The sequence below is a fragment of the Solanum tuberosum genome, unplaced genomic scaffold, assembly GCF_000226075.1.
Source record: "Solanum tuberosum cultivar DM 1-3 516 R44 unplaced genomic scaffold, SolTub_3.0 scf00296, whole genome shotgun sequence".
Lineage (NCBI taxonomy): Eukaryota > Viridiplantae > Streptophyta > Magnoliopsida > Solanales > Solanaceae > Solanum > Solanum tuberosum.
The window spans coordinates 120,405-134,709 of NW_006239217.1; the positions used below are offsets into that span (position 1 = coordinate 120,405).

The window sequence follows — 14,305 nt, forward strand, 5'->3', positions numbered from 1 at the left end:
GGGCTGGTTTGAGGGTAGAGACAAAATAAATTGATTTTTTTCAACAAATAAATTGTAATTTGAAGTTGGAAGAGAGTTTTGGAAAATATTTTCCTTAATTTTTGAAGGGAAGTCATTTTTCTTAAATTTGAGAAAAATAAGTTGATTTGGAAAACATTTAACCCAACCAAACATGAGAAAATTGATTTTTTCCTTCCTGCCAAACACACCCTTAATGTGATCAAGCAAATAAGATATAATACTTAATTTTTTATAGAAAAAAACATTTTTCTTCCTACCAAATATACCACTATTTCAAATCTAAAGGATAAGGGTAGATATCATATAAAGGAAGAATTTTTTTTGAAGCCACAAATTTACAAAGGTGTTGATGTTTCTTTCAATGTAATTTGAAATCCTTATAAAGATAATTTGGACCAAATAAAAAAAAATACATTTTTATAATATATATAAAAGAGGACCTTAGGCCCGCCTACGTGGCGCCACCAACACAAACCAGAATTCACTTTTAATTTATTTATTTACAAAATTAGTCTTCCCTTTTCATGAAAAGTTGTGACTTTAATGAAGAATTGCGACTTTTATGAAAAATTATGACTTTTATGAAAGTTGCGACTTTAATGAAGAGTTGCGACTTTTATGAAAAATTATGACTTTTATTAAAGGCTGTGACCTTTATGAAGGATTGCAACTTTTCCAAATAGTTGTAACCTTTCCGATAAGTCACAATAACATTTGTTCACACTACCATTTGTTGTCTATAAATAGAGGGATTTCCTCTCATTTTAAAACAACGAAAATTTTGAACCTCTTCTTCTTCTTCACAATTAAATATTTGTGTACTTTACTCATGTTGAGTGACTCAGTGACACCACTGCTTATATTACAGATCCTGGTATGTATTTTTACAGTCATTAAGTTAAGCTTATGTTATTAAAAATAAATGATAAGATGTGATAATTTTCATTTTTCTTTGCATTATTAATCTTTTATGTAAGATAATATAGTGTTTTACTTTTAGTGATTGATAAACTTTAAGTATTATTTTATATATTTCGTGATATTAAATTTCCGCGCGAAGCGCGGGTAATTTTACTAGTGAGGTATATATAAAAAAGATGGATATGGACAAAGGATTTCTAGTTATTGGCTGTCCAATGGCGGCAGGGAGTCTTAGTGACAAGGTGGCAATTTTCTTATGGATAGCAAATAACTGCCATGTCATTAATTTATACATAATATTTAATAGAAGAAAAGAATAATCAAATTGCACATAAGAATAAAACTCTTTGAAAAAATTTAATTAGAATTTTGCTTTCTTGATCATTAAAACTGTAATTTACCTTTTAATAATTAGAATGCTTTTTTTGTGTTTGCTAAGTAAACAAAAAATATTATTTTAAATATAATTTATATATTAAGTAAATGCTATGAAGATAAAGGTAGGGGTAGAGGGGTGGGGACGGAGGGGTAGGATGGGGAAGACAACAAACATAAAAATTTATTATGAAACTTGTTTTTTCTACCTCCATTAAGATGTACTTAATATGTTCTCGCTAGTTGTTTGCCTTGTTTTTCATATTATTAACTTTACTAGTAAAATTAATACTCATTCTTACTATGTCTCATGGACACCCGATGTTGATGTATTACATAAACATTTGAAGCATTTAGATGATCATTTTGTAAGTTGAAAGTGTTCACTGACACAATAAAAACGAGTTGAGGTGTCTAAATATGTATATTCAGAGTTAAATTGTGTACTTAGCAATTAAGGCCAAGTTGAGCGTTGGTTTATGTATTATGCCTAAAGAAAACAGGAACATATGATGCAAAAAAAAAAAAAAAAATCTAGGATATAAGTAAAAAAATTAAAATGGAACATACAAGTAGACAAATCTCAACCATACAATGAGTGGGAGGCTATCTACATCTATCTATCATCCATAATCTCATCCATTTTCTTCCCTCCATTCATTCATAAACTTCCACATTTATATATATATATATATATATTATATTCATTAAGTAAATACTATGAGGATAAAAGTAGGGTGGAGGGGTGGGGTACAAGGGTAGGATGGGGGAAAGCAACAAACATAAAAATAAATTTATTATGAAACTTGTTTTTTCTACCTCCATTAAGACGTACTTGATATGTTCACGCTAGTTGTTTGCCTTATTTTTCATATTATTAACTTTACAAGTAATTATTATTCGTTTTTACTATGTCTCTTGGACACCCGATGCTAATGTATTACATAAACATTTGAAGTATTTAGATGATCATTTTGTAAGTTGGAAGTGTTCATTGACACAATGAAAACGAGTTAAGGTGTCTAAATATGTATATTCAGAGTTAAAATGTGTACTTAGCAATTAAGGCCAAATTGAGTGAGCGTCTATTTATGTATTATGCCTAAAGAAAACAGGAACATATGATGCAAAAAAAACAAAAAATCTAGCACATAAGTAAATTTTAAAAATCTAGCACATAAGTAAAAAAAATTTAAAATGGAACATACAAGTAGACAAATCTCAACCATACAATGAGTGAGAGGCTATCTATCTATCTATCATCCATAATCTCATCCATTTTCTTCCCTCCATTCATTCATTCATAAACTTCCATATTTTTCTTCATCAACACATTACTGTACTGCTGTTGCTGTAATTCTCTAAAAGAACAATGGCTGCTCTCTCAGTAGCCAACACTTCTCTTAAGGTTCCTCATTCACTCGCCCTGCAATCTATCTATTATTAATTGATCCTGACTTGTTCGGGACTGAGACGTACATAGTTATGAATATGTTTGTTGATTTGTTGTTTTTTTAAAATTGATGGACAGGTCAGCAACAAAGGATTCTCTGAATTCTCTGGTCTGAGAACCTCATCAGCTGTTCCATTTGGAAGGAAAACTAATGATGATTTGTTCTCTGTAGCTGGCTTACAGACCTCTGCTGTGAGTATTATTATACAACTACTACTATTATTGCATTATAAGATCAATCAGGTCATAAACCTTTAATTAGTATTGATAGTGTAAAAAATCTAACATTGTCGATGTATGTAACTTAAATCCTTAAAAAGTTAAGGAAAAGAAGAGAGAATGTGTATCCTTCATGTCTGGTTGTGATCAAGATGTGCTCTATGTTCTTTTTTTCTTGTATGTGCTAAACATTAATTTGACAAGTTTGAAGGAAGATCAAACACTATTGTTAAAGAAAATTTAGACAAAATAAAAATGAGTGATAACATTGTATGAATATCTAAGTTGTACTTCTAACCTATGTTATGTTGCTCGGACTCTCTAAAATTGTTGCTGCATCCATGTCGGATTCTCCCAAAATATACTACTTTTGGAGAATCCGACATGCACCTGTCAGCATTTTTGACGAGTCCGAGTAACATAGCTTCCAAAAATGTTTCTTTTGGTAATTGGATTTAATGAAATGTAGATTGGAGGAAGGAAGAACAAGAGGATAGTAACTGAGGCAAAGTTGAAAGTGGCTATCAATGGATTTGGAAGAATTGGAAGGAACTTCTTGAGGTGTTGGCATGGTAGAAAAGACTCACCTCTTGATGTCATTGCCATCAATGACACTGGTGGTGTCAAGCAAGCTTCTCACCTTCTCAAATATGACTCCACCCTTGGCATCTTTGATGCTGACGTCAAGCCGGTTGGCACTGATGGAATCTCTGTCGATGGAAAAATCATCCAAGTCGTCTCCAACCGTGACCCTGTGAACCTCCCATGGGGGTAAGTTCTATCATACTGAAATGTAACAAAACGGATTTAAGTTGTATATGTTCAAATATAGTGTAACAAAATTTACATTATACATTTGTAGAAAAGACTAATTAAAACTCTGTATTATGATACAGGGAACTCATATTATCAGTTGTCTAAACAGAAACAGTAGTTCTAAGTTTTAATAGTCATGAATTATAGACTTAATGGTAACAAACAAACCTAAGCTATCACATTTTCGTGAGTTTCATACGTCAGCTATCCATTGTTCTACTTAGCACTTACATACCTAAACTGTCACCTTTTTGCGAGTTTCATACCTCAACTATCACTCCCTTTGTATTAAACACACCTCGATGTTGAATTGTCCTACATGCCTGTTGTTGATTGAGAACAAATATTTGGCCAGCTTGAGTGATATTTTAGGTACAAAAAGAGAACAATGGATAGTTGAGGTATGACACTCGCGAAGAAGTGATAGTTTAAGTGTTTTTTTATCATTTACTCTGAATTGAAACATGATTAATTTAGCTCATGTGGTGTCTAACATATACTACTAGCATGAGATACCTGGTAAGCATCTAAACTATTGTTCAAAATGTTTTCTGTAATTTGTTCAGAGAACTTGGAATTGATTTGGTCATAGAAGGTACCGGAGTGTTTGTAGACAGAGAAGGTGCCGGTAAACACATCCAGGCCGGAGCCAAGAAGGTGCTCATCACCGCCCCTGGAAAAGGTGATATCCCTACTTATGTTGTTGGTGTCAATGCTGAACTTTACAACCATGATGAACCTATCATCAGCAATGCCTCTTGCACCACCAACTGCCTTGCTCCTTTCGTCAAGGTTCTTGACCAGAAATTTGGTAATACATCTTGATCTAGTAATACACGAGCGTATACTGTCAGTGTATATAACTTAAACTCATCAATACATTATCTTTCCTTATCATAGGAATTATCAAGGGAACAATGACAACTACTCACTCTTACACCGGTGACCAAAGGCTTCTTGATGCAAGCCACAGGGATCTTAGACGTGCGCGAGCTGCAGCACTGAACATAGTTCCAACCTCAACTGGTGCTGCTAAGGCTGTGGCTCTTGTCCTCCCAAGCCTCAAGGGGAAACTCAACGGGATTGCCCTCCGTGTTCCCACCCCTAACGTCTCAGTTGTGGACCTTGTCGTTCAAGTCACCAAGAAGACATTTGCTGAGGAAGTGAATGCTGCATTCAGAGAAGCTGCTGATAAGGAACTCAATGGCATTCTAGCTGTCTGCGATGAACCACTTGTGTCAGTTGACTTCCGGTGCAGTGATGTGTCATCAACCATTGATTCTTCACTCACCATGGTCATGGGAGATGACATGGTTAAGGTTATTGCTTGGTATGACAATGAATGGGGTTACTCACAGAGGGTTGTTGATCTTGCTGACATTGTTGCAAACCAGTGGAAATGAAACATGAAAATAAAATAAAGCAGTACTACTAAATAGTGGCTTAATTTATATATTTTTAATCTTGTTTGTAGATTCTTATTCCTTTTTGAAAATTGTAATGAGAACTATAACAATTTTCCACCTTGTGAAATCTCAATTCAATAAAAATTCCATTTCTTGTCTTTATTCAGTCTGCTTCTGTATCTGTTGCAAATGAGCTCTTTGAAGACTTATTACTCCCTCCATTTCAATTTATTTGCCTGGTTTTGACTTGGACGGAGTCTAAGAAAGTAAAGAAAACTTTTGAATGTTGTGGTTTTAAACTAAAGATATGTAGAATGAACCAAAATGTTCTTTAATCTTGTGATCTTAAACATGTCATGTGGAAAGTCGAAATTAGAGAGTTGTCAAAACAAGAAAGAGACTTTTTTTTTGCTGAAACAGACTAAAAAGAAGAAAGTAAGACAAACAAATTGAAACGGAGGGAGTACAAGATATTCTGTAGTTCAACATCATGTAATAGGTGATAGGTTGCTCGAACTCTTCAAAAACATGCAAGGTGTGTGTCGGATCCTCCAAAAGTTATGTATGTTTGAAGGATCTGACACACGAGCAACAACATTTTTGGAGGGTCTGAGTAACATAGGGACTAAGTACTGAAGAAAAAGATTATTATACTCATAGGTAACTATGACAAAGACATGGTTAATTATATAACTAGAAAAGAAACGATATTTTCAACGTGCTCCTGAATTTTTTTCTGATTGCAGAAGAGCTTCCTTGATAGAGTACAATTGGGAAACAGTTTCAGTGATGTTCATTCTTTCAGCTCCAGAATATGCAGAACAAGCAACCCCGACTCGAAGAACAGAAACCAGATACACCTTATTCTGGTAGATATTTGTGCTTTTACCTTTCTCGTCTTCTTCACTTCCGTAAATAAGGGATGGATCTATGACTTCCATAGCTCCATTAAGCAATGCATGTTTAGCGAAGCTTGGAAGGTCTAAACCATCCCTAAACATTCCATCAGTAGGCCTTTTTCCGGTGAACATTTCTAGTAAAAGGATCCCGAAGCTGTACACATCACCACAAGTCGATAGCTCGCTTCCCATCCCATATTCTAAAATTCACAAAAGAAAAAAAGACAAGGAACAATAACTTTCCTAATAGGGACATAACTTAGTATGACTTGATTTTATAAAAGTAATGGCAGTATGTGTGTAACAATTAAGAGATGGTTTATGATATTGATAAAGTAACTCTGTCGAAGAAAGTTATGGTTAAGCAGTGTGGTTTTGCTATGAATTTATCATTTTCAAGAAAAAATAGAAGAAATGAGAGAAAAAAAGGGCGTTCGAGTGTTTGTTTATGTATTAATTGTTACCTGGAGCAGTGTAACCAATTGTTCCTCTAACAAGACCAGAGCTTCCTTCCGAAATAGAAGAATTTTGTGCAGTTGGTTGAAGGAACTTTGCCAAACCAAAATCACCAATGTGCCCGACCAATTGGTTGTCTAGAAGAATGTTGCTTGGCTTGAGATCACAGTGAACTATTGGAGTCTCGCAGTGGAGATGAAGATAATCGATTGCAGAAGCAACATCTATAGCAATGTTGAGCCTTTGAAGAATATTCAACTTTTTTGTTTCAGCTGCCTGACTTGTATCTTCACTTGGACTAGGATGCAACCAGTCTTCGAGGCATCCATTAACCATAAACTCGTAAACCAAAGCCTTGAAATCGTTCCCTCGATAGTCAACTCCTGAACATGCTGTGAGAACCTTAACCAAATTCCGATGTCTAATGTTTCTCAAGACTTCACACTCAGCCATAAAGCTTTTGGAAGCTCCATGTCGCGAGAGGTTTAGCACTTTAACTGCGACAACCATTCCTCCATCGAGAGTTCCTTTATAAACAGATCCATAGCTCCCAGCACCAATCAAGTTGTCTTCAGAGAATCCATTAGTAGCTTGAAGCAAACTTCTGTAAGACACATTTATGAGAGACTCACCCAATGAACTTGAAACAGGCACCCTTTTCGGTTTCTTTAACAAGAAGCAAAATAGTAAAGTGACAAGCATACCAAGTCCTAGTATACCAAAGACAACAGAGATGACAATCTTGAGGATAAACCTCGAACCGATTTTTTTTGATCTTTTGATGTCACATTCCGGAAGATGTATGTCAGGCACACCCCCACAAAGTTTTGGATTCCCAATTACTGATATTGCAGTTGCATTCTTAAAGATGCCTTCATTTGGTAACACTCCTTCGAAATCATTGAATGATAAATTCAAGAGTTGAAACTTGAAATCTTCCAAGTATTTTGGTACTTGGCCAGACAAATTATTTCTAGAAAGGTCTAAAACATGGAGACCTCGTAAAGAGCTGAAAGAAGGAAGAATAATCCCTTGAAAGAAGTTCCCTTTCATGTCTAAGGCTTCTAGTGTCACACAGCTACCAATAGTACTTGGGATTTTACCAGTCAAGTTATTTACGGAAACATTAAGATATTCAAGATTTATCATATTTCCAACTTCAAGAGGAATGAAACCATCTAAATGGTTCTCAGAAATGTCTACAGCAACTAAGGAAGAGAGAGCAAAAAGGTCCTTAGGTATCTGTCCTAACAGGTTATTTTTAGCAACATATATCTCAATCATGTAATTGCAATTTCCTAAACTTGCTGGGATCTCACCGGTGAGATTATTATCGTGCAGAAGAAGGATGGATACTACACTAAGATTTCCTAGAGATGATGGAATATTCCCTGAAAATCTATTCTGAGACAAATCCAAAATCTGCAGTTTCTTAACTTTACCAAAATTAATTGGAATAGTACCAGTAAGTAAGTTTTCCCTCACCTGAAATTCTTCCACGTTGACGAACTTTCCAATCTCAGACGGTATGTTACCACGTATTCTGTTGTATGACAACTGCACAACCTGAAGCTCAGTTGAAAGATTTCTGAAGGATGCAGGCAGAACCCCTCCAAAACTATTGAACTGAATCTCCAAAATTCTGAAACGAGATGCGTTAGTCAGAGAGGCGATGAAACTTAAATCATCTGATTCTCCAGTTCCAAGATAATTCCCGGGAATTGTTAACTGTTGAAGCTCATTCAGGTTCTCAAGACTTGGTACACTTCCAGTAAGTTGATTTCTTCCAGCAAGAAAATACACTAGCTTTGATGAATTGGACAATGTAGATGGGATCGATCCAGAAACGTTGTTCCCACCGATGATAAATAATTCAAGATTCGGGAGGGTGATTCCCAAACTTGAAGGAAGTGTACCTTGGATTTGGTTCATTCCAACATCAAATGTTGTGATGGAAGATATGTTGAAGATTTCAGAAGGGATAGTACCTGACAATTGGTTTGCAGCTACTCCGATAATTTCTAAGTTTTTCAGCTGCCCAAATGAGTCAGGGATTTTCCCCTGAAGATTATTCAATGGTGCATAGAATCCTATCAATGATGTTAAGTTTCCAAAAGAAGAAGGGATTTCACCTGTCAAGTTGTTTCGAGTGAGTAACAAGTACTCGAGTTTGGACAAGGAACCTAGCTCCGGACGAAGGCTTCCTACTAACTTGTTACCTTCAAGGACAAGGGATACAAGATTCAAGCACCTTGATAAATTTGAGGGGATCTCTCCATGAAATGAGTTGTTACCAAGATACAATCGGTGTAGTCTTCTCAAACGACCAATCTCTGAAGGGATTTCACCACGGAAGCTATTGTTCGACAGGTATAGAGACCTGAGGAAACTCATGTTCCCAATGAAGGATGACAATGGGCCATCTAGTTTTTGGTTCTCGACGTTTAGTTTAATGACTCTAACATGTTTACGTCCACAAGTTACACCAGACCAATGGCAAAAGTGTGTGGATGCATTCCATGTTTTCATATATCCAAAAGGATCATTTATAGATCCCTTGAATGCAAGTAGTGCTTGTTGATCTGTGTCATTGCCATGACACAATGCCATAGAAAAACAAAGAAAACATATAATGAAGAATAGAAGAGAACTACAGCTGTTTACTAAAAGATTGAAGGAGAACAATGTTGAATCCATATGTGAATTCAGAAGCATAACAAATTTGGTAGTGTTTTTGCCTCTAAACACTTGAGAATATATAGAGGAGGCTAGCAACCTACACATATGGGCTAAGCTAGTATGCCGATCATGGATTTGACAGAACTCAGTTAAAAAAATTCACTCAATATGTATAAGCATTTTATCAAGAATCCAGTAAAAAAAAAAAAAATTAAAAATCGAGAATCCATAAACTCAAAATTCTAGCTCTGCCCTCTGGCTAAACAACTTGTAGGAGTCCACAAGAAGGACAAGTTGGTATAGAAAATAAATGCTGTTATTTTGAAGCAACTACCGACCAGTCATGCTTTATCTTGCAAATGCATAAATGATTAATTGTCTTTCTTTTCTAGACAAGTTGACTATGATGTGATTCCCAAAGTCAACCTAATTAAAATCTGCTAAAACTTGTTCTCAACATGTTTTTAAATAGTTTAACTTGATTATTACTTATTCATGATAAGTTGATTATGATACAATCCCCAAACTCAAGACTTTAGAATCTGCTTAAAAAGGGTGTGTTTGGTAATGGCCAGAAAATATTTTCCAATTTTCCCATGTTTGGTTCGTCAAGATTCTTAGAAAACATTTTCTCTCCATTTCCTTTTCCTAATTGTTCCATCTTAGAAATTCTTTAAAATTGATTTAAGTGGGGTTTATTTTTAAAAGAAAACTTATATATTACACCAACAAAAGCTCACAAAAGTTGGGAGTTCCCCTTGTCCATTCCTCTCTTATGGAGAAACAACTTAGGGTCCATAATTTTTAGAAAACCAAAAACCGATTTTATATTCAGAAACATTAATTTGACTGCATTGTGAATCTAAATTTGATTTAAAAGTATTCAAAATGTGTCGAGTCAAACTACTTTACATAAAATAGAAGGAAAAAGTAACTTTTTTTCCATTCCCTTAGGGAAATACTTCTCCCTTGATGCATCAAATGAGTTCTTAATGCATTACAGCCTCTTCTGTGTACAACAGTTGACAAAACTTTGAGTCACTGGAGTTTCTCAAAGCATGTAAGCTATCCTCCCTCTACCTGCTCTGAAAGTCGGAAACAACGATCAGAAAACTGTGTAGAACCGCATCTGTCATGTTGTCACGACCCATTGACTCGATAAAGGACTGCCCTCGCTTCTTACTGCATTTAGCTTTCTCCTGATGGGAATGCCAGAGAGTTCACAATACTGAAACGGACAAATTTTGAACTCTCTGGCTAATTTTGGAAGGGTCAAAGTGAAGAGAAAGCACAAAAGAGCTCACATTTTCTACTCAAATGCTGGTAATTAAGAACATCTTGCATGCTAAATGTAAGTTGAAATGATGCCCAAATTAGATACTTTTTAGCAAAACATGCATGTCTTTGTGATTTTGACTTTACATGTGAGCAGAGATATAGGCTGAGAGTCCATCGAAAACAGTCTCTCTACCTTCACAAGGCAAGGGCAAAGATTGCACCAAGTAGCATAGTCTTGGAATGTAATTGCTAGGTGAAACTAAAACTGAATTGACAGAGGAAGATGTAACGTGCCAAGGGATAAAACATCAAAATCATGGAACACACGAGCGTGTTATAAACATGAAATAATTTCTCATTTGAGATTCTTGATAATTCTCATAAACAAACACACGAGTAATTGGAAGCTATTTGACATAGACCCTCATCCTCATACTTTGTGTAGATTCTTCGAATTACACTAAACAACAAAAAACTATATAAGTATCCATAGCAGATACTTACATGCACGTACATGTAGGCGAGTCCAGGCGACATAAATTGAAAGTAAACACAACCCATTTGTATCGAAGCCTCTTTAATATTTCGTTCCTTTATCTGGTTCGGTTGCATTTTCTCCAGCAGAAATCAAGTTCTCATCAATCACTGGTGGGCTGAGTAATGTCTCGAAAATCTGTTCATTGACAAGTTGCAGGGTATGTTTGAGATAGAGATTGTTGAACATGAAATTTGGAAGCATATGCAGAAACACCTACCATGGAAGGCGACTTCAAAGCCGAAGAATCAGCCATCGTAGATGAGTTTGAAGGCCTGTGGAAGAGCAAATGAGCAATAGATCGATCTATAGAGTTTGTGTCTGTCTCCATGTCCAAATATCCTGTGCACCTGAAATACGATTGGATGTTAGGACCACAGAAAGGAAGCTAACAGAATCTATCACATTACCAGTATGATTACTGGTATCAAGAAAAGAAAAGTGCTCATTGAAGGTGTGACTGACTAGACCTACTTTCTTTCCAAACTCAAAGGTGAAAAGTGTGCTTCATAAGATCTATGCAAACTATGATATGGCCTATGTAGGAAGTATGCATGTAGACCAAAGCATCAAGAAATGATTCCAACCTGTACTCTCCATCGTCAACAATTGCTCCGCTTGTGCATCTTTCATCACCAGATCCATTATTGAGATTAGAATGTCTAAGCCTTTGTTCAGCACTCTGAGCCAACCGATACAAGCTATCCTTTATGCGTAGCTTTGTTCTTATATCCAACTAAACCAGAAAGCTCAACAGAGTGAGCTTACAAACATGTATGTACTGAAAAGAAAGTTTATTTCCAACTAAATGTATAAACTTGAAGAACCACATACCATATCTGCTAACTGCCCCTTCCTAGCCCAAGTTAACAGGGATTAACACAAAGATAGTTTCAAGACACTGAACGATAAGTCAGACTTTGGAAGGCTTTTGCACATCAGCTGATAAATAATTTAAAATAAGCAAGCAGCGAGATGATGAGGAACAGCTTTTATATTAAGGCTGTGTGTTGTACTAAATAAGCAATCAGCTCTCTGCATAGCTATCTGCAACATAAACATGCACTAAGAAAGGCAACTACTCTTTTCTATATCTATATGCTATAGCTATAGGTTATTTACATGAACAAAGATTTTTCTAAAATAAGCCTTAGTAAAACGCCATCACTAATATTAATTAATCTAACACAAAAACTAATTTAATATGCGATCTGTATAAATATAAATAATGAATAAGAGGACCAAATGAGTTCCTTTTACTCAGCATCTTCACATGACTCAATTAAATAACAAAGATTTCAGATTTAGAATAATTTGAAAAAGTCAGATGTATGCACACTGCTACAGCATGCTGTGTGACAACTCTCTGACAAAATGGAATAATTCTCAATGCCTGTGTGAAGCTACAAGAGTGTGTAGCTGCACATCTTTAACCTTTCCAGAATATAGGAATCTGTAAAATATGTTCGTCATTAATATTGTCCCTCGACTAAGAAACTATCTTAATTCAGATGTGAACCATCTAAAAGCATTGCACATGTCGTTTGAGCTATTGACCTACACAAATAAGGTGTGCCAAATTTGTTTAGTCAAATCACTTACTTAAAACAAACCTTGATGAAACTCATCACCAAACAATATCAAAAATGCATATTAGTTTTCATTGAGATTTTATACCCGTTCCATGACATGTTGAAGCTGATGAAAACTATCTGCCTCCTCAGAAATTTCATTCAACCCGGAACTTGTGCAAGAGCTCTCCTTTACAATAGAGGAACCTACTTCTGCTGGAATTCCCGTGCTGACACTTCCAAGATCCCTGTTGTTTTCATGCTTAATTACAGAATGGTGAAGTAGCTTGTCCACCATATTTTCATTTGTTCCTATACCATCCACCTGAAAAGAAGGATCAGGTAAGCTTTACATCAACTGCATCTGATTTGTCGCACAGGAGTCCTTAGCAGAAAGAGGCACGAGACTGCTTTTTTTAGATTTAATTGTGGATAGGGTTGGACAAACCGTAGTCTGATCTGAATGACTGTAATCTGAAGATAAGTAAGAAAAGCCATCCTGAAAATACCCAAAATCAGATCCATCAACTTGCTTGTGCTGCTGAATACCTGTGGATGTGAGAGCCTGAGATCCAGTGATTGCAGTAGGATGCTTTCTCTCTTCTGGAAGGCTATCAATATAGTTGAATGTCTCCCCATTTTCCAGGTAAACATGTTTTCTTTTTCCCTCAGATCGATTCTGGAGCTTAGAGTTAATTTGGTGAAGATTAATCTGTAACCCCATATACAGATTAGAAAGAAGCAGATCATTGTGAACACTACTAATAGCAGGATGAATGCATCAACTAGAATGTGCACATCCAGAGAGTTAGGAACTCTAGAACACTCTTACTTTACTCAACACCAGAATCGAACCTAGGATTTTAAGGTGACGGGTGCACCATTGCCTTTTAACGTAAAATGGTGGTAACGCCTAGAAAGTCCAAAGAGGGACATATATTTGTTCTGTTCTATTGCTTTTGGCATAATTAGATTCATGTTTAAATTGATTTTGGGTTAATTCTATTCAATTTATATTGTTTTCAAATCTGAAGATAATAAACCAGTTGGACGATGAGTTCGTTTTTTATATCTGTAAGGTTCAAATTGTATTAATTAAGAGATATCCTATATTCACAACCAATTCATCATTACACATCTTTATCAATAATACAAGCAAAATGAATGTTTTCAGTTCGAATCACACCTCATTAATCAATTATAGAAACAAATTTACATTATCGATGCAGGAACCATAGTCCGACCAACAACACAAGAAAAAAAATGCATTTCTTCAAAGATGGATTACAATTTTCCAAACTAGTTCACCTGTCCCAAATTATATGATGCATTTTTAGTTTTTAGTTGTCCCAAAAGAAATGATGTCTTGCTATATTTAACTTTAAAATTCTCGTCTTACCACAATCACACAAATATCTAAGACTTGTTTTAGACCACAAATTTCAAGTCTTACTTTCTCTTTCAAATTTTGTGCCCTGTCAAACTGCATCCCATAAAATGGAACAAAGAAGAGTAACATTTATATATGAAAAGAAAAGGAAGGAAAATTTGTGTATACAATGTTGCAAATAGCACCTTTCCCTGGTTCACCACTCCTGATTTTGCTTCTAAAGATTCATTTCTAGAAGAAAAAGTGACGCGGAGGGGAGTAGGGGGGGGGGGGGGGGAGGAAAAGA

The 14,305-nt window shown here is 35.5% G+C and overlaps 2 protein-coding genes across 7 annotated transcripts in view; one reads left to right on the forward strand and one right to left on the reverse strand.

Annotated features, from left to right (window-relative positions):
* Positions 1 to 2,565: 2,565 nt before the first annotated feature.
* LOC102587206 (glyceraldehyde-3-phosphate dehydrogenase A, chloroplastic) lies at positions 2,566 to 5,373 on the forward strand. Its single transcript, XM_006359217.2, has 5 exons — positions 2,566 to 2,725; positions 2,849 to 2,962; positions 3,459 to 3,760; positions 4,372 to 4,616; positions 4,706 to 5,373. The coding sequence occupies exons 1-5, from the start codon at positions 2,690 to 2,692 to the stop codon at positions 5,206 to 5,208; spliced, it is 1,200 nt and encodes a 399-aa protein (XP_006359279.1). The 5' UTR covers positions 2,566 to 2,689; the 3' UTR covers positions 5,209 to 5,373.
* A 5,458-nt stretch (positions 5,374 to 10,831) lies between these two features.
* Positions 10,832 to 14,305, reverse strand: part of LOC102587531 (uncharacterized) — a 7,569-nt gene continuing 4,095 nt past the window's right edge. For 2 of the 6 annotated variants that reach the window (XM_006359219.2, XM_006359218.2), the window contains exons 4-8: positions 13,078 to 13,341; positions 12,736 to 12,954; positions 11,646 to 11,794; positions 11,279 to 11,408; positions 10,832 to 11,196 (exon numbers count right to left, since the gene is read on the reverse strand). In XM_006359219.2, the coding sequence (XP_006359281.1) occupies positions 11,101 to 11,196; positions 11,279 to 11,408; positions 11,646 to 11,794; positions 12,736 to 12,954; positions 13,078 to 13,341 (858 nt within the window). In that variant the 3' untranslated portion in view covers positions 10,832 to 11,100. Of the gene's footprint in view, positions 11,197 to 11,278; positions 11,409 to 11,645; positions 12,106 to 12,735; positions 12,955 to 13,077; positions 13,342 to 14,305 lie in introns of those variants that run through there. The other 4 variants (XR_368248.2, XM_006359220.2, XM_006359222.2 and 1 more) reach the window with 4 other exon arrangements.

What these genes read in the sequence shown, in the direction of transcription:
- LOC102587206 (XM_006359217.2), top strand. Translation starts at nt 2,690, where the DNA reads ATGGCTGCTCTCTCAGTAGCCAACACTTCTCTTAAG. An exon ending in TAGCCAACACTTCTCTTAAG is followed by an intron (nt 2,726 to 2,848) that starts GTTCCTCATTCA and finishes ATTGATGGACAG; the next exon opens with GTCAGCAACAAAGGATTCTC. An exon ending in CCTGTGAACCTCCCATGGGG is followed by an intron (nt 3,761 to 4,371) that starts GTAAGTTCTATC and finishes TAATTTGTTCAG; the next exon opens with AGAACTTGGAATTGATTTGG.